This window comes from Astatotilapia calliptera, chromosome 12 (genome assembly GCF_900246225.1).
Source record: "Astatotilapia calliptera chromosome 12, fAstCal1.2, whole genome shotgun sequence".
In the NCBI taxonomy this organism is placed as follows: Eukaryota; Metazoa; Chordata; class Actinopteri; order Cichliformes; family Cichlidae; genus Astatotilapia; species Astatotilapia calliptera.
Window position 1 is genome coordinate 23,304,399 of NC_039313.1, and position 21,857 is coordinate 23,326,255.

Consider the following 21,857-nt stretch of genomic DNA (forward strand, 5'->3'; position numbering starts at 1 on the left):
TACAATGATGTATTTGGAAATATGCAGACAGATTTTGATCCACCATGCACTAGCATATGGAAAGCATCTGATTGGCAGCAGCTTCATGTTTTAGCATGACATTGATGCCAAACACAGCTCATTGCAGTGAACCTATTTCTGCTTTTCTGCTAGCAAAATAAAGAAATGAGGGCTGGATAAAGACTTTTGCACAACACTTTATGGTACCAACAAAGAACTACTGTACCCAGTCTACAACTCAGACATCGTTAAAAAGGATATAATATTTTTTGACAAACACAATTCAAACATACCTGCAGAAATATAGCAGGTAAAACACAAGAGAAACAACACAAGAGAAACAACACAACTACCAATCAATTTGTCAGTAGGATATCATTCCATTTATTTAGCTTATTTAATACATTTAATATGTTTAATATCTGTTCATTTCACGTGGGCTTGTTCACTTCCTGCTGCACATATGGAGAAAGATAACCATGTATGCGTTTGTGTTATTGGTTCATTAAAACCTGCATAAACATTTAAAAACACAGTCCCGGTCACCTTATATGTAATCTAGTTTAGCTATTCTAATAATATCTAATAATATTACTGTTCCACAAAATTAACACATGAACAAAAGCTTCTTTCATTATCACTCTGTAATGTTTAATAGATTTATTTTAAAAATTGCGTACCATACATATGCAATATATTTTTTTAAAAACAAATATATATTATGCTTTCCATTTGATAACAGGTTACAGTCTGTACAATCATCTTTTGTGTGTGCTAAATATACATTTTTTTTACAGTGAAATCATGAATGTATCTTATAAAATTGCAAAATAACTTTAGAATAAAGATGTTTTAGTTAGGATTACAAACTCTGAGGTTGGATGGGCACAAATATATGTGATTTTCTGAATACTGTTATCAAAATTACCCCCATAAGCTGGGAAAACACTGTAGAAGCAGTAGTAGAACAATGTAGCAAGAATAAAGTGAGCTGGGAATGTGCAGGTTAACACAGGCATAAGAATAAAGGTTAGCTTTGGCACATTCAGAATAAATTCAGATACCTTAAAAGATCATTCAGCCAATCGCTGTGAAGCCATCGTCTAGTCTTGACTTACAGACACAGCTCATCTTGTACATTCAATTTCAAAGCAAATACTTCTCTTACAGCATCAAACACATTCCATCTCTTTACTTTCAAATTTTCCGTTTAACTTTGTTTCTTATAAATGAGAAATACCATCCATTATACAATCAATAACTTGCTTAGGCGACCAATACATGCATTTTATACTTTTCAGCATTCATAGGTTGATATGTCTGAGCCCTCACTGCACTTTACTTTGAGCACCATTTACAGATTATCGTGTTGTTTCCTCAAAACTGCGTCGGGTCTGTTCAGAGATCTGAAAGAAAATCTGGGGAAAATATTTGAAGGAAATATTAATATTCCATGAAAGCTAGAAAAGGTTCTGGTCTTCACTGAAACTTCAGTGGTTTGTGATGGCACTGTGGTGATGAAAAGCTGAATGCAGTATCGTACTGTGAGGACCTCTGGAGAAACAGTGCTGTTCAGTGGGGAGAAATGCAAATGTCCTGCAGCTGCAAAGAGTCGCGGAACAATAGAATCCATTCTTTCAATCTGAAACAGTGTCATCTGCATTCATTCAATCTTCTGAAGTGATGTGCTTGAAAATATGCTCATTGAATCTCTGTGCAACACACATGGAAACATGCAGGGAGGTGAGGTGAGAAATCACATCATTTCCCTTTCAGATCATGAACATGCAGGCTGTACTAATCAACACTTGGGGAGTGTGGTGGATATTGGCACTATTAGTTGGCCTCTAATGACCCCTGATGGATGTGGGCAAGCAGTAAGTGAGGAAGTCAAACCGGTGCCACGTAATTCCCAGGAAAAGTCCCAAAAGCACGAGTCCGTTCTGACGTACCTAGAAAGGGGGCAGAACATATGGTGTGTTCATGAAACAGAAACTGTGAATCTGTGGGATCTTCTGCTGTTTAACTGTGCCTGTTACATATGCAATACATCATTTTGTCCACTAGATGGGGCACTGACACTGCAGAATGTTTTGAAATTGCTAACAAAAAAGGATCCTCGTGTCTGCTTATGTACATTTTAACACTGTAGACATATCTGTAGTGATTCCCAGACAATCTAAATAAGGGTGACATGTCAAATGGCAAACTTGAATTAAAAGAATGTGTTTTTGTTTCCTGGTGACAAAAACTATTGTAGACGCTTGACTAGTTTGACAAGTATTACATTGTGAATACATGAATAAAGATATGCATTCAAGTTGTCGCCCAAAGCCAAAACATTCCTTTTCTTTCTTTTTTTTATTCCATCCACTTTTATATAAAGCCTTGCTTCAGTGTCTTGTTTCTACAATACACAGTATGATGCACTCAAAATAGCACTTATATATAAAGATATAAACCACATACCTACAAACCAGCCATCATCACATTTCTCCACCACTTGTACAATGTCTCCTTCTCTGAGCTCCAACTCATCTGAATTCTGTGGTTTGTAGTTGTAAACAGCTTTGTACCTAAAATTGAGAGCAAGCAGCCTTAACCACAAAGTCACCAAAGCTGCAACACTTGTTCTGTACTGTAACAATGTGAACAAACAAAAACATCTGATGACGTACGGTTGGTGTTGCACCATCAGTGAACCGGGGCTGTTTGGTGCTTGCGTTTGCGGCAGGGAGTTGGCATGTGGAGCAGCCTGATTAGGTATTGCACCCTAGGAAAAAACAAAAAACCTCATGTCATCATTATGAAATGGCAAATAATGAACAACATTCCTGTCAGCACAAACAATAACACTGTGGGTGTGTACAATGTGTCACTTTATCAGAAAGGCAGTGAGAGCAGACCTGCGAGTGGTCAGAGTATCGGGGAGTGTTCGCTGTGGGAGCTCCCGCTCTGTGTGCTGACGTTGATGAATGAGTGGAGGGTGAAATGGTTTTAACGGCGGCACTCTGGTTAGCTGAGGGTGTCCCAGCCCAGTGATTGTTGTGGTTGGTGGGTGAAACCGGTTTGGAAATGATGTGGTGCAAGCGATTAGCCATTTCTTTGGGCACGGGTGTCTGAGTGGGAGAGCGTGACTGTGAAGCTGGGCTGCCGAGCAGTGAAGGTGAAGACGGTTTCACGGGGGAGTGGTCAGGTTTGGGGCTCAGGGAAGTGTAGGTGAAAGGGGACAGCGGTGACCGTGGGGAAGGTGAGTGCAGTGGACGTCCTGGACTCTGGGGTCCAGGAGAGACTGGTGACATGGGTCCCGGTGAGTAGTCATCCATGGAGTATTTGGTGCGGGGCATCTTGTTGACCTGAACGTAATTGGCTGGGAAGATGCCGCTGCGACTTGTTCCTGGAATCCTGCCCTCCAACCACTGATCATCAACTCGCCTGGTTATGCTGATCACCTCACCCTAAAATAGAGAATCGAGGTTAAAAAAGCTTTAAATGGTGACATAAACAGTAAGAACTGATTCGGAAAACCTAAATGGAAATATGTTTTTGCTCTGTTTCTGCTCTAACCTTTAGTTCAAACAAGCGATGCATTATGAGCCACTTACTTTACGGAAAGAAAGTTCAACAGGTAGGTCCGCATTGAAGTTAAATAGAGCCACAGCTTCCCCATACTCCAGCACCTGCAGAGTGGGAGACTTTATAGGTGTCGGTTTTTCTGTAGGAGGCAAAACCTGTGAAAGACATTGGAGTTTTTAGCCAAATTCATGCCATTATACATAATATCAGCACATCACAGAAGAAGAAGAAGTTTACCTCCACATATGTTGTGGGGAAAATACCAGCTCTTCCATGATGCTCTCCTTCAAACCAGTTGGCATCTACCTTCCTGTGGATGTAAACAATGTCGCCTTTCTGCAGTGGGAGCTCCCTGAAGGAAGAAAAAAAGATAGTAAGGAACGTCTCAGTTTCTGATACACCTATAACTTTAGATTCAGAGAAGAAATTACAACTTTATTATATCAGTTCCTTCTGTAACTTACTTGGGTGACTGAGCCTGGAAATCAAACTTGGCTCGTGCTGCTTTCATCTGGAGAAACAAATAGTGTTTTGGGAACAATGCAGTTGTCACATGCAAACAATCCAGCCTTCAAAATAAAATCAAAATGCAAATATATTTATTACGGTCTTCTTTTTTACGTAGCAATAAAGTGGTAGAAACATGCCTTTTTCTCCTCTTTTTTAGGTGGGACCTCCATGGTTTCATTTGCAGGCGAAAGACGTTCTACTGTGGAGCAAAGTAGGGAAAGCAAGTGAAGTCTGATACATGCACTTCTTTGTTCCCTTGTTGTTTTTGAATGTGTTGCTGTGTAAAAGCAATTATAATCATAACAGCTACATGGGGTTAAAAGGGATTTTGAATTTCCAGGAAAAACAATTGGATAGCGCTAATCTTTAATCAGGTCTTCCGGGTTTCACTTCCTACTTTTAAGGGCTTCCTCCCCACCCATCCACAGCTGTTTCTTTATGAGGAAAAAAAAACTACAAAGACTTTCTGTGGTAACTTGTTAGCTTCAGCTAACAAGTAAAATAGCAGGAGACAACGTTAGCAATGAAAGACAGCCATGAGACTAACAGCAAATATTAGATTACTCAGGGCTTTCATCAACTACATGCGGATTGATTAAATGAGAGGCCTGTTCTCTAAAAGCACATGTGTCTTTGAGTGAGAGTGGATTAACGAATGAGGAAAAGCTGATTGTTATCAACTTAAGGAGAGTTTTGTAATAAATCACTATCGACGACATTGCAGAGATGCTGGGAAGGCCTCAGTGTGCATGTGTGTTGCTCCGTGTTTACCATGTGTGGGCACAGAGGGTGATGATGGGCCAACAAAGTGATGGACAGGCTGCTTTGATGCTGATGAATTGCTGAAAAAGTGGAGAACATAGTGACCTTGATTTAAATCTGAAAAGTTTATGTCTCTTTTCAGTTCTAATATCAAACATTTAGAAAAGGCACAAAGTTAAAGCTGGGAGTGTGAGTGTGTATGAGTGTGAGAGAGTGTGTGAGTTTCCTGCACATTTCCTGTATATAACTGAAAGCCTGGAAGGGCTTGCAGACTCCTTGACTTGAAAATCTGCTTCCAGTAAAGTATGAGGCTTTAGTTGTCTTTACAGCCCCTATACACCATTCATTAATCCCAATCCTGAGTGTTTGCATCTGAATTTGCATTTGGGTTGGGAATGAATCCGAAACCCGAAAGATTCCAGCTTGGATTCCTCATGAGCTGATTTGCATATGCAGACAGCACAGTTCTTGTATCTTAGTGGTTGCAGCTGGACTCGCACAGCTAAACAAAGTGTCCAGATAACAGGAAGCAGTGAGGAGCTGACAGAGTTTCCCTGCTGTGTGTTTTAAATTTCCTATGTCCTAAGCCAAATCCCCTGAGACTGAAAAAGTTCACAACCAATGAACTCAACTTAGCAAACAACAGAGAGAATCCTCCAAGAATGCATTACACACACGGGAAGAAATGTGGAATGTCGTCAGCTGTTTAAGGTAAATACTGTACTTGGACTTGTTCAATTAACAGAAAGTCACCTGAAAAACCAGCAGGTTCCATGCGAAGTTAATGGTTTTTCTGTCAAATCACAGTGCTGGTTTTCTTAATACAGCAGGAAGAAAGGAGCTGTTACTACTAAGAGATGACGCAATATTAAAGTGGATTAAGAGGCAGGGAGTTGCTCTCAGAGGAGGTCTGTTATGTAGTGACCCTGGATTTTCTATTAACCTGTCCTGCATATGCCACTATGATACAATGTGCACAGGAGATGAAAATCACTTTGAAAACTTTTAAACATTGCCACAAAATAAGAATTCCTCAAACAACCTGAAATGCATACAGACAGAGGTAGAAATGATCTAAATTACTTAAAAACTACGGATAATAATACGTGGTTATGCCAGTTAATATGGGTACATATAAAGTAAGGAAAAATAGAGAATCGCTCGTAAGAAAGCAAAAAAGATATAATTTTAATCCAGCTGCATATCATACAGAGTAATCATTATTACATCCCTTACTCTGTCTACATATTATAAGTGTAACAATGCCAGTGACTGACCTGTAACTAGTAGCGCCACTCTTTGGAGCAGTTACTGGATCCCTCCCTCTAGCCTCCTGCAAGCAGAGTGAACAGTAAACACAGTTATTTTCCCCTAAAGCCTTCTGTATCTCACAGCTCAGAGGAAATCTCACAACAACTCAGACAAAGTCGAGGTGCTGACCACTCCCAAAGGAGCAAGAATTCCCCTGGGTCCTATCCTCCTTAGGCTACAAGCAGCACCTCTCATGATCTGTCTGAGCCGCCTGTGATTTCAGTTAAATTGCAGACTATGAGGCTGATTCAATCACACAGGAATCAGGAAAAAGCATGACAATTCTTGGCTGTGATACTGCAAGGAGAGTTCAGAAGAAAATAATCAAAGAGTACTGAAGAATTTGATTTTGTAATTCTTTTTCAGCAGGCAGGTCTACATTCGCTGTGGAGGAACTTGCAAGCAGGCGATTTACAAAGCAGACTGATCCGAATGCAAAGGCAGACAGGCAGACTATATCATCCAGGTCGCATAGGAAAACATGTCAGATAAGGAAGCAGAGGGATCTCACTGGCGCACAGCCTTCATTGGAAGTGTAGGGAAGTGGCAATTCTACTAAATTGGTGGTGTCGGGGGGTGGGATGCTTCAGCAGAGAGAGTCAGGAGGGGGGCTCAGTACCTCACCCCAGCCTCGATGCTGCTTCTTCTGGGAAAGTCTCCGCTCCAGGCCTTGAATATCCGAGTCCAGCTCAGCCTCAAATCGACTCAGCTCAGACACCAGACTGGCCTGAGTCCGAACAGTTATGGAGGTGGAATAGCAGGATTAAAACACTAATACAGAGTCTGAAGTTTGGAGCTGATGATGTCCCCTGTTACGCATTTTAAACAGATGACATCTTAGAACAGAGAAATAAATACTGTAAAAGAAGCTCACCTCTATTGAAGGAGACTTGGGTTTCTCTTGTAGCTTCTGTGCATATAGATGTGACTATGGACAAAAAAACAAAAAAGAAAACAATTGAAATGAAATGATATTAATGAATAGAGCCTTACTGATACTGGAATACCAATATTGATATTTGGTGATTTAAAAATCCAATATTCCAATATCAGTTATTTTTTTCTGTCACACACACCAAGCATAAACAGATTTCCCTATAATATGTAATTATTTATTTAGTCGTTCTGCTCTGCCAGGATCAGCTTGTCGGTGTTTGTGCCGTTAGAACAAGTAGGAGCGCCCTCCAGTGGACAAACTATGCAACATCAACACTTATAACGTGGCTGACGGGCGTTTCACCCAGCATTTCTTTACTTTTTAAATGTTCATTTACAGGCTGTTATAAATGCCAACACCAATAAACCGACAAACCACTAATATCAGCTGATAATATCGGCCCCAGATAAATCGATTGGGCTCTAGCTATATAGACGCCCCATGTAATTCCCAGAGATGTCTCAGTTCTGTGGTTGCTTAGTTGTAAAATATTTCACTAATTTATATTGTTCTTTATTGGATTTTGAGGCCCAGGTTGTGTACAATCTAACACTTGTAGCTTCTTCAGAAATAGGCTGGCTGCCAAGAGACATAAATCTGCATTTTTGGTTTAACTAGCACAGAAATCCCTCTTTTAATGCCTCTTTGCCTTCATCCCTGATTCTATGAAACATTACTTTAAAAGGCTCTGCTGGTATGAAACACAGACTAATGCTCTATTTTTTTTGTAGCACCTTGGCTTAATATGTCCTTCTGAATGCCAAGTCCTTCCCTCCTTTTGGGGGGGCGGTCATCCTCACTACAGTCACAAACTGTAATGTCACTGTGAAGCAGCACAACACCTGATATGGTCTGTGAGCTGGTTTTGTAAATACTATCCAGGGGATTCAACATTGGCCAGTGTCATAAAGAGGAAATGAAATAAGTCTCCATGCTGTGAGCCATTATACACCACAAGAGGTTAGGACCATAATACGCATCACAAGACCCCACAGCTCCGGTGGGGGAGTGGAAACAAAGATTTCTTTTCTTCACAAGTGTAGACACAAGGCACAATATGCACCAGATCTGGGACATTGTTGCAAGACGCATTCAAAATAGAAACTCTAAAGAGACACCGGTCTAGTACTCACTGCACACTCAGTTACAATGGCTCTTAGTTCAGAGCGTCAGCCTCACCAGCCTGTAAATCACTGACTTAAGGTGTAAAACCCCTCAAGGCTCAACATAAATACATAGGTAGTGTCTTTTTTTGACTGAAAAGATAAATGAATGAATGCTGGGAGCCTACTGTATCCTCTGAATAAAAGGAGTGAGTACATCTGGTGGTAAGTGGTAGGTACCGTACACTGACCACACTCTCAAGTTATTTAAACACCTCACGTGAGAAGATGGAATACAAAGACTTAGACTGTAATCCTTACAGAAAAGGTAAGCAACCTCTTCTTGAGCTCTGCACTGGGAAAACAGTGCAAGACTGTAGAAAGAATGCGATTCGTAAGAACAAACAACAACCTGGAGCTTAGAGAATCATGAAGGAACATTTTTAATGCAGGAATCAGAGCCTGCTTTTAAACTATGAGAGCATGTGAGTTTGTACCTGACTGTGGCTTTCTGAGGTGGTGCTCTTTCCAGGCTCAAAGTCGAATATGCTCTTTGGTTGAGCGTGCTGCTTTCCTGGGTCTGACAGTCTATCTACATCCTCGCTCCTGAAATATAACACCCACACCCACACACACACAGACGCACACCATGGACAGCAGTTTAATGGTGACTTCATTGTAAGTGCCTGTAACAACAAATCCAAACTTGTCCGTCCCACACATTTTTTCCCATACGCTCTTGGCTTTGTAGTTTTTGATGGTACAGCTATTCACATAAGACATCAGCAGCAGTCTGTATCTCATGTGAAAATTGCTGTAAATCAGTATTTATTAATTAAGATATAAACAAATACTAATTTATAAATAAGTATATGGAACTTAGATGTGCTTCATGCAATAAAAATATGTTAAAACTGATCTGATCTAAAACTTTAACCTGTTATAGATCTGGATGTGGTGCAGAAGCACAGTAACATTAATCTCAAGCATAAGTTCAAAATGAGAATTTGACTTTTTTTTTATACACATTTTTTCCATTTCCTGTCAGCATAATGTGAAGCCCCTCTATGAAAGCTCTTTTCCGCCACTTAAAAACATTTCTTTTTTGCTATCCATAAGTCTCAAAAATTTGAAAAGTTTTTCATCTCTATAGCTAATTTCTTTCCAACTTCATAGGTAGGAATGAGCACTTTAGTGGATTGCCTGCTTTCAGAAAAAGGTGGATGGCAATAAGCCATCTACTGCTCATCATTACTCGGACGGTCTGAGTCAGTTTACTTGACCTCTTGACCTGTTTGCAGTGTTTGTGCCTTTTTAGAACATTTTAAGTGAACGCATCTGGCATAATGTGACTTTCTGTGTGGTTGATTGTAACAATGTTGAGTTCTGGAAATGAGTGCATTTCTAGTGTTATTGTATTTAATTGTTAACACTAATCAGCAAGCACCTGTGTTGGATATCCTGCTTTCGACCCTCTTCTGTCTAAGTTCATACTCTTAGGTCTAAAACATCCATCTTACACTGAATATAAAAGCTTGATTAAATTTCTCAAAGTTGCAAACGTTTGTTATTCTCGGTGCTCCTGTCTTTTTTCATGTTGGGATATGAAAAGTCATCCCGTGACCACAAAGGAGTTATCTCAAATCTCACCAGTCTGGTAGAGCTCCATGAGGTGTTAGTCTGAAGAGGTTCTTGTCTGCTTCATTACCTTCTTCTGTGTTGGCAGACAACTGCATCCCTGCAGATCAGTGCACATCAGCCTTAAGTAAAAACTGATTACATAACCGAACAAGTCAACAATGTGGAATTTGGGGAATTTCCTTACTTTCAGCTGACCACTTCTCTGAAGGCTCCAGCTCAGGTTCTGGTGAACAAGGAAATTATTTCTTAGACTAAGTGATTAGGAATGTCACACCAACATATTTCTTTTATGTGCTTGTTTAAGAATTACTTGCAGCTCACTTGCAGTGTTTTGTTGTTCTTTACTAATTTAAGACTTATAAGTAAATGTTTCACACATAAAAAGTAGATCTCATTTAAATTAAAGCAACTAAACATTGTACTAGTGTACTAAAGAGTCCATTATGTGCTGTATATGTTCTGTACATAAAGCTTTAATCTACACAAGCAGCTGTCCAATTATAGAAGTGGAAGGCTTTAATAGAAAAGAGTCAATAAGCATAAAGTAAAGGATGCAGATGTTCCAGTGTTTTCATTCTTAAACTATATCTCATGCGTTGAGATACGGATGAGATACTGATAGCTGGGACTCAGTGGTTTCATTTTGTAATACTGTTAGATAAAGCAAAGCACCTGCTTGTCTAAACCAAAATACTTGCAAGGATCCACTCGAGTGCTGTGAGGGAACTTTTTACTGTGCGCACAGGGAATGTTTTTCTATTATGAAACCTTTAATAGACTGCAAATAACCAGCCTGATCTAGGAGGGGCTGAGATAAGAAGCTGGATTATTGTCAAAGCTAATAAACAGAACAGACATAAGACCTTAGGGCTCTTTCATCATGCCTTTTTCTGCCCCCGCAGTAATCTGTTTGCTGGATCACCTCAGCAGTACCTGACACGGACACCGAGAGGAATTCACACTGGAGCTGGGTATGTGAGGGAGAGGGGGGAGTGTCCTTACCTTCTGGCTTCTTGTGAATCTGCCTGAACATGCTCTTGTACCAGTCTTTGGGTTTGTTCACACTCTGGTATTAAAAGAAAGAGGAGGCGCAGAAAGTCAAAGGATTTGGCTAAAAACAACAACACTTCTTATGTAACTAGCATTGTAGAATTAAAGCAGTGCTAGCTCTGGCTTACTGATCTTGAAGCAATGGGCATCCCAGTCTCATCCACTGGGCCAATTCCTGAGAACTTGATGAGCCTTTCCTCCCTGGTGGGGCCCGTGCTGCGTGGTAACGTGGCAGAACCCCGAAGGCCGTTGGACAGTCCGCCTAAGTTGTCACAGTAACAACATTTCCTTTATTGTGCTGTTTCACTTAATTACACAGGAATTTGTCTGCTTATAAATCCTCCTACATCATATGAAACCCATAGATCAAGTTAAGGGTATTACACACCGGCTGATTTTTCAACCAAATTTAACATTTTATTCTTCACCTGCTTTCATTTATTACCATATAAATCACAGTGACTTGATTCATCTTTGTTTTCAGCACATGTGGTAACTCTTTTTCTTGTTATTCACATTTTAAATCCTTCCAGGTTACAAATTCTTCCCTTTTCAAACTACAACTTCTTTACTTTAATTTTGTAATCTTACTATTTGACTGCGAGGGTCCATAGTATGATCCAAAGCTGAGAGTTGCTGGGCTCCCCCCATTTAGTTCTGACACCTTGAAAAGGACAGAGATGTAGAAATCAGCCCTGTGCCAAACGTCAGAGCGTTATGTAGCTCAAACCTGCAGGAGTGATGATTTCGAAACATTGATGTATATATAGCGTGTGATGCTTTGTTTTTCCACAAGGAGGAGCACTTGCATCCTGAATACCGCTCCCTCAGCCTCAGCATTGTTAGATACCTTCATTTCTCCAGACGGCAGCCTTGCAGAATGGAAGGGGCTCAGGGGAGGAGTGGGTAGTCCAGGAGAGATGATCACTTTGAGGGTCAGATCCGGAGAAGTTATTAGTTGCTGATCTGAAGAAACTCCAGGTTTCCCGGAGTAGATTATCCGGGTGCCATCTGGATCAGCAACCACTTCCACGCTTTGCTAAAACAGAGAGGAAATGAAAAATATGGATGAACGAAAACAGTGTGTGAACTTTGCTCCTGTCATGTTCTCCTATTGACGCTGAGTAAACAGCACTCGCTTATATAAGGTCATGTGAACTTGTTGGCGGTCAAGCTATTCTCTAGAGAATAACTGGCCTGAGCAGAAGAGCTTCTGATGAAAAGACCCCAAATTTATTTAAAGCACCAGCAGCGGAAAAGTCGTATTGCACCCACTTTGTCGTCTCTCTTGCTCCAGCTGCAGAAAGGCAGCACTGAAACAGGAGGGCCCATTAACTCCCCATTCACCAGGTCTCCCTGTTCTTGAGCCGGGGGTGGAGTCAGGGCAGAGAGGTTGGGAAGGGGTCGAGGATGTCAACCAAAACTCCAGCAGTGGCAGCAATTGTCTTACGGTCTCCATAGTGATACCCCAGACCATGCTGGATCCTCTGTTCCAACCCTGTTTATCAGGTGCTTTGGTCCTTCATCCTAGGGGTCATGGGAAATCCCCTTTGCCTCATGGTTGAACTCTTATCTGCACCAATGGCATGGTGACTGTGACACTACACTGGACTGATCTGCGTCACACTAATGAGTGTTTCTCCCGCCTGTTCATATTTGCTTATTCAAGACAGCTGCATTTGCTAAACAGTTGAAAATGTCAATATTTAGCATAGCTGCAATTGACTTTACCTGCGACTGCATTAGATCTGTTGTGGTTCTTGTGTGACAGATATCAAGTTCTTGTGCACGGCATCAAAAGCATCTGCAGAGACACAAATTCATAAAAAAATCAATAAGAAAGTAAAGCTTTAAAATTCTCTGGAGTACAAAGTATAGTAATTGTATCCGGATTAAAATGGAATTAAAGGAGAAAATAGCATAACACAGGAATACTTAAAGTACAAGTACATTAAACCTGTACTTTAGTAAAGTACTTCCTAAATTGTGTTCCTACTTATCCTATCCATGCTCTCAACTCATCCTTGTGTTGTAAGAGTAACAGTATTTTTGTCCAATGACAAATGCCCCCTCCTGACACGCCCCTGACAGCACCTATCCAGCTGCCTTCTTTTTATTCAAATGTGACTTTTAATGTTTCTGTGTAAGGTAAAGTGTTAAATAAGAAGTAACGTTAAATTCTGATTCATCTTCACAGAAATGGCTCATAACAACAGTTCTGCTGTATGCCAAAAATTGTGATTTCTTTCTTTTAAAAACTAACTTTAAATAGATTTGGTTTTCATATCCTTCATGGATCATATTTCTGTTTTTGCTAGAAGTGTCCCATCAGTGTATCTGTGAGAATCCATAGATCGAAGGATATTATTGTTTACTTTTTTATTTCAGGTGATGTCCCCCAATTATCTCCTTGTTGGTCATGTCTTGTGTGGTGTAGCACAAAGCTCCCCAGTCATAAGTTCATATTTTACATCTAGGCAGACTGTCCAGCTGTTCCATTATCCCATCCCACTAGCTTTCCAAAAAGGGAAAATGAACGTCACCCACTTTTTCCCACTACTAAGGAAAAACCCACCCAAACACAATGAGTGTGACTCACACGTCTGCCTCACTCTTCCCAGTGTCGTAATAAGCTGGACTTGAAGCAGCTAGATGATGGGAAAGGGCCAGCTACTGAAAGCAGACACCAGTTTCAAATCAGCTGCACCTCAGACTAACAGATTGTGCCTGCTGTCTCAACATCAGAGGCAGGCTGAGAATAAGAGGAAGGCTATTTCTGCTCCTGAATGAGACAGACTCCTATAGAGATTAAATGGTCCGCATCATGTACGTATGCATACCACACCCTCTCTTCAGCACTAATTCCTGAAACCCAAACTATTACAAAGGCAGTTTGAAAACCGCCCCCTACACCCATGAAAACACAGAAAATAGTAGTAACTTTTGAAGGAAACAATAAGGCTAATTTAAGGATAGTTTGCAGTCCAAAGCTATGTCTTTGAAGCATGCCAAGAAAGTCGTGACCAAGCACAAACCAGGCTACTACAGGCTGAAAGCTGCCCAGCACAATTTGCACTAATGAGTTTTCCATGTGTCGTTTGCAGCTGAACATTAGTCTATAATCATTGTGGTAAAGACCAAGAAATATAAGCACTCTGCGTCTCTGTGCACAAGGGAAAGAGACAGCACAGAGTCCGTGCTCTGATATAGCAAATGTTCCCGTTTCCAGACAACAATGTCACTCATTTGAGTCATCATCCCTCAATTACCCCAGTTACATAACACAAAATAGATGGGAACCCGAGGTTTGTGCCTTCAACAATACCATTAATGCTCAAGCATGACCGATGACCTATCATTGCCCAAAGCAATCACAACAAAATTATTATCCATCCTACGGCAGGAAACACTGCAAACAAGCTCCGTACATGAAGTCTCATTTACAGCGTGTTTGACACGCTGCTCTGTGTTTACATCTGGTCTCCCTGGCTCTATAAAGCCTCTCACTGTAAGGGGCTGTGCCACTGATGAATAATAGATGAGTAATTTTCAGCAGAACTTGGGAAGACGAAACAGTTTTCCTGTCACTGCTGCCATTTCAGTTTCCACATAAAGTAGTCAGTGACAGCTGCATTTTGTCATATGTCTTTGTAGTCTCCTTAAGATAGCTCAGCATTATCTCTTCTAGCCTCCAAATATCTGCAAACATCAAAGAATTCCCCGAAGACGTTACACTCTTACAGTTGTAACTCATTTTAAAGAGTACTTGTTGTTGCCAAATTCTCTAATAATTAGGCCAGTGTAGCTACTTTTGGCTGCTTCCTTATTCACAAGGGGTCATAACAGCAGGCAACTCTGCATGTTTTATTTGGTAGGGCTTTACTCTGGATACCCTTGCTGACACAGCCCCTAAAGGCGTTTGTGTCTCCTTAAGGGATCAAACCAGCTCAGTGTATGTACCTATCCCTGTTAGCCAAAGGCTCAGGCTTCAGACTGCATTTTCTCATTCACACTTTCATGTGAATGAGAGTGGTTATCTTTAACATGGTCTTGAGGCATACAGCTCTGGCTGTCAGTATAGCAGCAAACTAACTTTCAAGGGTGGCCTCAAAGGGAGGGTGGCTCTGAACCGTTGGGTGGGTACACTTAAATGGCCAGTATAACACAAATATGGAATATTCTGAACTGAATCAAGCAGTGCTATACTAGTAGAGAGGCATAATAAGGTCTCCCTCTGTTCAGAAGCCTAAGAGCTAAAATATCCTACTTCAGCGAAGTAGCTTCCTGATGAGTAAGCTCATGTCATAATAGTGACTCTCATTCCTCTGGAGAGCAAAATCCAACCCAGTAATTCTCCAGCACTGCATGCATTCCCTGTTTGACAGCACCAAACACAATCCTACCTAATAAGGAAAACTCTGAGTTGATATGTAGCAAGAAAACCGCTGTTCAGATGTCTGGCTACATTTAATCTGAACGCCCAGTTCATTCTTATGTAATTACTGAGACACAACATAGGAGGCTGCTACAAGCTTTCAAAGGCAGACCTGTGATGCTGTCATGGTGAAATTGCATCAGTGCCATAGCAGACGTATTTACAAGTAAAGCCCCCTGCTAGGTGAGAGGTCCTTTATCACCCCTAGATCAGGTTGGGGGTGGAAGAAAAACAGAGCCATAAAAGGCCCATGTGCACTTGAGATGAAAGGAGGATGCCCCGCTCTAGACATGATTTCACAACACCAGAATTTTATACTTCCAGCTTGCTGAAAATACTTCTTATTTTCTCTTGCTTTCCATTCAGTAAAGAAGAGGGTAACTGAGGACAGGCTGAATTAGAATCGGGGGATTTTCATATGAAATTCTCTGAATCGATCCCAAGGACACTCATCCAGTGTCTCAAAGAATTGAGCCACATATTCGATTGAAAAAACTGACGTCAACTTAGTTTTATCAGCAATATCAAATTAAACATTTGTATCACAATTAACTTTAAAAAGTGACTTTAGTGAAGCTGTAAGATTACTTCTCCTTTTAGTCCAAAGGGAGTTGATGACAAACCAAGCTATTATCAGAAGTTGTTGAGGCAGAGCAGAACCAGTCAGCAGCTACGAGGTCAGTGAACTTCACCACACCCCTGTGATTCCTCTGAGTCACAAAAGGAGGTTTCCACAGCTGTTAATAACATTTCTAATATAGTAGCAGTTTTGCAGACTACAAAAAAAATGTAAACCCATTTCAAAGATCACATAGCTCTCACTAATCACACCAGCTGATGGCAAGAAGTCAACCTTTTCCTAAATCTCTCTATCTTCCATAGAGAGCTGCAGCCAGGTCTTTTTGCGAACACTCTGACCTATGATGACCTCCATCTGCACTGCACAAAGAGAGAGCACGTCCTATATTGTTCTCAGTGGGAGCAAGTCTGTCAAGGTGGCCGCACATACTCTGATGAATAACTGCGGCAGTGCTGACCCATGAACTTGTGCGATTGCTACTGGGAAAGTCGTGATTTGATGGTTGTTTTGTTTTTTTGCAAATTAGGAAAGATGGTCTTAAAAGAAAGCAAAACAGTGCCATGTGAATTGATCACCATTTATGAGCCCCCAAGTCTTTTGTGCAGCACGGTAAGCAGAAGCAAAAGAGTTAATCATTTACTCCTTAAGAGTGAACTGCTGCAAAGAGTCTGATTAAAAGTTCTAAAAGCTGTGTAAGAAAACCGGCTACAACGTGTCGACTTAAACACTCTTAGAATGCCATAAAATCCTTAAAATGTGCAAAAAGATTCTAATCATGTATAGGAGTGTGGATATTGTTTTAACCTGCTCTGAAGGGTAAAGTCTTATCACCTCATCTGCACGTACACAGTGTTACTGCTGCCCAGTAAATTACATAAGAGCGCCGTAAAAACCAACAGAATGCTGCCTTAAAAAGTGGTGAGATGGTAATTACAAGCACATTTGTCGAGTAAATAAAACAGGCTTTTATTTCCAAACACATAAAGTGAGTCACTCTGCAGCTATGCGAGAGGTCAGCTCTGCGAGGTCGATGGCACAACATTGCTTCCCGTGTGCAGCATCGCAGATGTGCCGACGCAGCCCATACAAGGTCCTGCGGCCGCAAGTTTATGATATGCAGTTATTGAGGGGATACACACATTTATCAGGAGGGAAGTATTTCACCTCCTTGTATGGTGCTTGTCCAGTCTGAGCAGCAGGAGGAGTCTGTGTACTTCTTGTCAATGGAGAGGCGATGCGTTCCCAGGAGAAGCCCAAAGGCAGTAAATCACAGCCAGAGTAGGTTCCGTTTTATCAGATTTGCTCTTACAAAAAAAAAGCATGCTTCACATCATTTAAAGTGATTCCTTATTTGAGCTTGTGTTCGATACACCAGACAAAGCATGAGAAAATACAAAGCTCAGAGCAGAGTAACTGCAGAAAAATGTCACAAATCCTCATGCCTGTCATCTTGCATCTTCAAAGCTGAGTGCAGCCAGTGGTTATGAGTGCTGGCAGCTAGACCCTCAGTAATATTACAAAGGGAGTCAAAGCCAACTGTGGAAATTACCCCGACAGTGATGCCTGGACGGTCCTGGGGCCATTAGGCCTGATATCTGCTGCAAGATGGGAAAGTAATCCTGACAGAACTAATTATTTCCTCTCAGCTCACCTGACAGTTGCCAGTGTACACTTACCCACTGGGCAAAGCAACAAGGGATGACATGTTGGGAAACACTATCCCCAATGCCAGGTCTCTCTCTCTCTGCTATACGCACAGCCAGAGCTCTCTCTTACTCTCCCTCTCTTCCTCAGTGCTCCAGCTGTGACTCCAGCTGCTCTCTTCTCCACTTGCTCAGATGCAAGTGGAGCCCACTCCTGTTGTCCGTATCAACACTAACTACATGAGTTAACATGCTTTAAGACACTGTAAACCTCAACATTAATCCTGTAGAGCAGCACGTAATCCCTGAGCAGTCAGACAGGTTACTCAACCTTAAACAAAACACAGTTTTAAAACTTACACATGTTTCCAGACAGCCACAATGCTTAAGGTCAATCCCTGCATTTGGTTTTCATATATTTGTGCTCCCATTTGGTGTACTTACCCACTCACACCTCTTTCTGTCTGCATGAGCTGTGCATGAAAACCACACTTGCAGACCTTCCCTCCACTTTCTCTGACTCATGAAACTAGCCAGGACACACAATCTCTCTCTCTCTCTCTCTCTCTTTTCCAGTCCTCTCTCTCCCTGCCTCCACTGAAGACTTCTCCGGTTGACAGGCATTGCCATAGCAACCCATTTTGACCCCCCCATATTCAAAAAGTGCCCCCCTCGTACTTGACTTGTCAGTTTGGGGCACCTCCTTCAGTGAAGCAGCTCTATTGTTGTCATAAGGTGATATTTCACAGCACAGGGTTAACCAAAGGAGAACCAAAATAGTTCATCACCTCCACCTCCCAGACACTACCCAGTGACTCCATCATGTCCCCTCCTAACTTTATCTATCCCATGGCTTCCTCTCCTTTTGTGTGTCTGTGTGTGTGTGTGTTATGTGAACGTGTGTGTGTACACAGTCCAGGTCTTTGGCTAGCCAAAGGCATGAAGGGAGAATAAGAGCTCTTTCTGTTCCTGTAGCTCTGGAAGTGTTTCAGAGTCATTACTCTACGCCACATAGGCAACCACTGACAGCACAAGTCCTGCTGACTTTTCTCCCATGATCGCACACAATAGCGATACTTTATTGGATGTGAAGATAAAAATGAAACAACAAGAGACTGAAATATGTTTTGCCCTTTTAAAGGCAAATTAGAAGGGGATCAGTCAAACAAGAACAAACACATTCTTAAATCCCGCTGTCTTTCACACCCACACACACACATAAACACACAGTTCTTGCCCAAATGAAACCAGGATTTCCAGTTTGCCCACAGTTCTCGCCAAAAAAGACAAACGGTGTAAAACCTGAAATCCAATGTGCTGACAGGCTGGCTTTGGCACATATTATGCAGCAGGAAGACTGATTTACAATGTCCGTGTTGCAGGTGAGTGATCCGATCACCTGCTGACAGATGCAATCCCTCCTTTTAAATCCATGTTTTATTCCAGCAATAAACTGAAAGCCAGCAGGACAAAGAAGGAAATTTATCAGAGCCTACCCAACGGTCTGCCCATTTGTTTAAAAGTGTATGTTTTTGTGCATGTGCTCGCCAGTTTCAACTTGAAATCGAAGCACTCAGCTCTTTCAATAATTCAGCGGTCTGGCTTGGTACACCAAAGCTCGGTGCAGATATCCACTTACTGAGCTTGTACGCTTCACGGGTTGTTTTCGCCAACCAGTTGAGCTGCTGAACCTAAACGGACAGTGCAGGGCGATCTAGAGGAGCCTTCCTTCATAATCTGTGTCCTGCTGGCACAGACTTTAACCCTGCTGTGACCAAATCTGGTACTTTGTCACTCTGCCCCTAAACGAGGTAATCACGCAAGAGGCAATAGCAGGTTTGGCGCGGTGGTGCTCAGCACATCTCTGAGTTAAAATCCTTGCTCAGTTTGTCTTACTCTCTTATTGCCAAGCAAACATGAAGGTTTACTCATTGTCAGCTCCATGTTTTTGTTTTTGTTTTATTTATTTTTTAACCAGATAATCACCATAGGAAGGATCACAGATGATCTTGTACTTCAGCCCTTCGTTGTTACTGATGAAATCAAGCAGACTTTTACCGCACAAGCTAATTAAAACAATGACAGCTAAAGATCTCAGGAAGTTAATCATCTAAAAACCTTAAAATACTTGGTGGCTACGGCCCAAGCCTTTTTTTTTAAGCATCAACTTCTCTGTCCTCTGAGGAGACAGGAGACAGCAGATACTGTTGTAATCAAATGAAAGATGCTTAGAAAAACATTGCCACCATGATAGACAACTGATAAGGGACGACGGCCATACAACAGGTTATGCGCTGAGGTAGCCCATGTGGAATGTCACTGAGAACAAACAAAAATGCATCAGAGTTTATTTTAGCGGTAAACAACATTTTTTTTCTGAGCTGTACATGTCCCAGGACTCTGGATCACACTTTAAACATGTCTTGTATAGAAATAAATCCTTGCAGGTCTTAATGCCTGTTTCCAAAAGAGTGATAGAGTGCACTTCAAGCATGAAAACACTGAAATATCCACACATGTAAAGCCACCATAGTAGTCGGTGTGTGGATAAAGGTCAGATGATAACCATCTTTTGAACCACAGACAGCTGGTTAAGGTCACTTAAACACATTCTGAAGATAAACCCACAGCAGTAACAGACCAGTGAAAAAAATAATGCCTTGTGTTGTTTGTCAGTGCCAGTGATGAACTGAGTAGTGACGACAAGAAGCAAATATTACATCTGTGCTAGAGTCTCAAATGAAAATTGAAGTCAAAACTGACAGAGGCTAAAAAAAACTTAAGTCTTCTTTCTGAGCGTTTAAATCCTTGTAGCTCTAACCTCTGCGCTCGTCACTGTGAGACGCCAAGGCACAAGTTGTACAGTACTTACAGGCTGTAGAGTGCAGGCTGAGCGGTGAAGTCTCTGCAGCACACAAGGAGAGAGAGGAAGTGAATGAAAAAGAAGGAGGGCACTACTGCTGCTGCTCTTTCTCTCAAACTCTCCCTCCCTCTTTCTCTTTGTAAAGCCAACAGGGTGTCTTTTATCTTCTGTGAATGATTCAGCCTGAGTCTGAATGTTTGACTGGGTGTCCATAGGCGTGCGCATGTAATATGTGTGTGTGTGCATGTTTCTTGTGTTTGTGTGAGCATGCTCTTTAACGCTCATCAGGGGAAAAGGGGCTTGGTAATAGTTTCCATCCACAGCTGGAAATAATAGAAATTCCCATACAGGCGCAGCAGAACCACCTTCCGGTGTTTGACAGCACATGCCAAGAAAGAGGATTTCTATAGCAATCTCAATAATAGGCCTTAGTGTTATAATGGCGTTGGTCTATTCACTGTCTTAAGCCTTTAGTGTGTGTCACATTCATATCAATCTAAAAAAGAGAAAAAGGACAGTCTTTAGCACTTTCTATGACATCCAGATAGCAGATAGGATCCAGGAAAGTGTATTTCTTTTTTTCTTTCACATGAACTCATACCCGCTAACAACCCCAAATATGCAAACACTTGCCCCAGACTAGGACACAAAGACTAATCCCAAAATAAGTGTCAGTTTTTCCATCCTCAGTATCAGGCCCTATGCAGCCACCCAATATGAGAAAGACTTTGTATTCAAGCTGTATTCTTGTAAAGTCCACAGTGTAATCATGAAGATCAGCTGCATTTCTGGACAAATGTTAAGCTTCTGTTAAGTTCTTGAGGGTTTTATCTGTTAGATTCTTTCACCCTGAGTCCAGAAGCAGCGCAGCCCTGCCATCCAAGATAAATATTTAACAGTCTGGCTGTGAGACCAGGAATCAAAGGTCGCACCTCTGTGAGTCTGCCCTTGTGTTAGAGACAAAAGACAAGCATGTTACCAAACAGCTGCACAGGGACCATTAATTATTCTTCTAGAACCAAGTTTTCAGGTTATTATTCACAGAGGAAAAACTCATTTTTGATTAATAAAGTTCATCTCTGAAACACCAGACACACTAGTACAAGTTTGCAAGCTATTTTTTCCATCAGTGGTCAAATGATGTATGCCCTCTTCTCTGTTGGATCCTCTTTGCAGTCTGAAAAGCAACACCCCAAAATGTCACTGTGACAGACTTTGCATTGGAAAGCACCTTAACATGAAAGATAGTACCACACTGTCCCTCTGTGGCTCTGAGGGGAACTGTTGGGTCTATTACAGGATTCGTCGTACACTGTAAAAAAGATCCGTATATTTAACAGTGAAAGACAGTAAAAATACGACAGGAAAAAACTGTTAACTATAAAACAGTTTAAAACTGTTGATTTGATGTGAAATTGCCGTAAATAAAGAAATGTGGAAAAACTG

General features: G+C 41.4%; 1 protein-coding gene across 6 annotated transcripts; it reads right to left on the bottom strand.

Moving 5' to 3' along the window:
- Nucleotides 1–356: 356 nt before the first annotated feature.
- Nucleotides 357–20,501, bottom strand: sorbs3 (sorbin and SH3 domain containing 3). 6 transcript variants are annotated; one of them, XM_026187632.1, is made up of 21 exons: nt 20,421–20,501; nt 12,622–12,694; nt 11,741–11,929; nt 11,482–11,554; nt 11,019–11,152; nt 10,843–10,906; nt 10,025–10,063; nt 9,850–9,937; nt 8,697–8,805; nt 7,034–7,087; nt 6,779–6,886; nt 6,126–6,181; nt 4,858–4,928; nt 4,224–4,285; nt 4,041–4,087; nt 3,814–3,928; nt 3,606–3,731; nt 3,357–3,458; nt 2,679–2,773; nt 2,470–2,576; nt 357–1,952 (listed from the first exon to the last, which is right to left on the bottom strand). In XM_026187632.1, the coding sequence occupies exons 2-21, from the start codon at nt 12,631–12,633 to the stop codon at nt 1,891–1,893; spliced, it is 1,713 nt and encodes a 570-aa protein (XP_026043417.1). In that variant the 5' UTR covers nt 12,634–12,694; nt 20,421–20,501; the 3' UTR covers nt 357–1,890. The 6 variants fall into 6 exon arrangements, with proteins under 6 accessions (XP_026043417.1, XP_026043415.1, XP_026043411.1 ...); XM_026187630.1 differs by having other exon boundaries at nt 357–1,418; nt 2,907–3,458; nt 20,421–20,500; XM_026187626.1 differs by having other exon boundaries at nt 2,907–3,458; nt 20,421–20,500.
- Nucleotides 20,502–21,857: the final 1,356 nt, after the last annotated feature.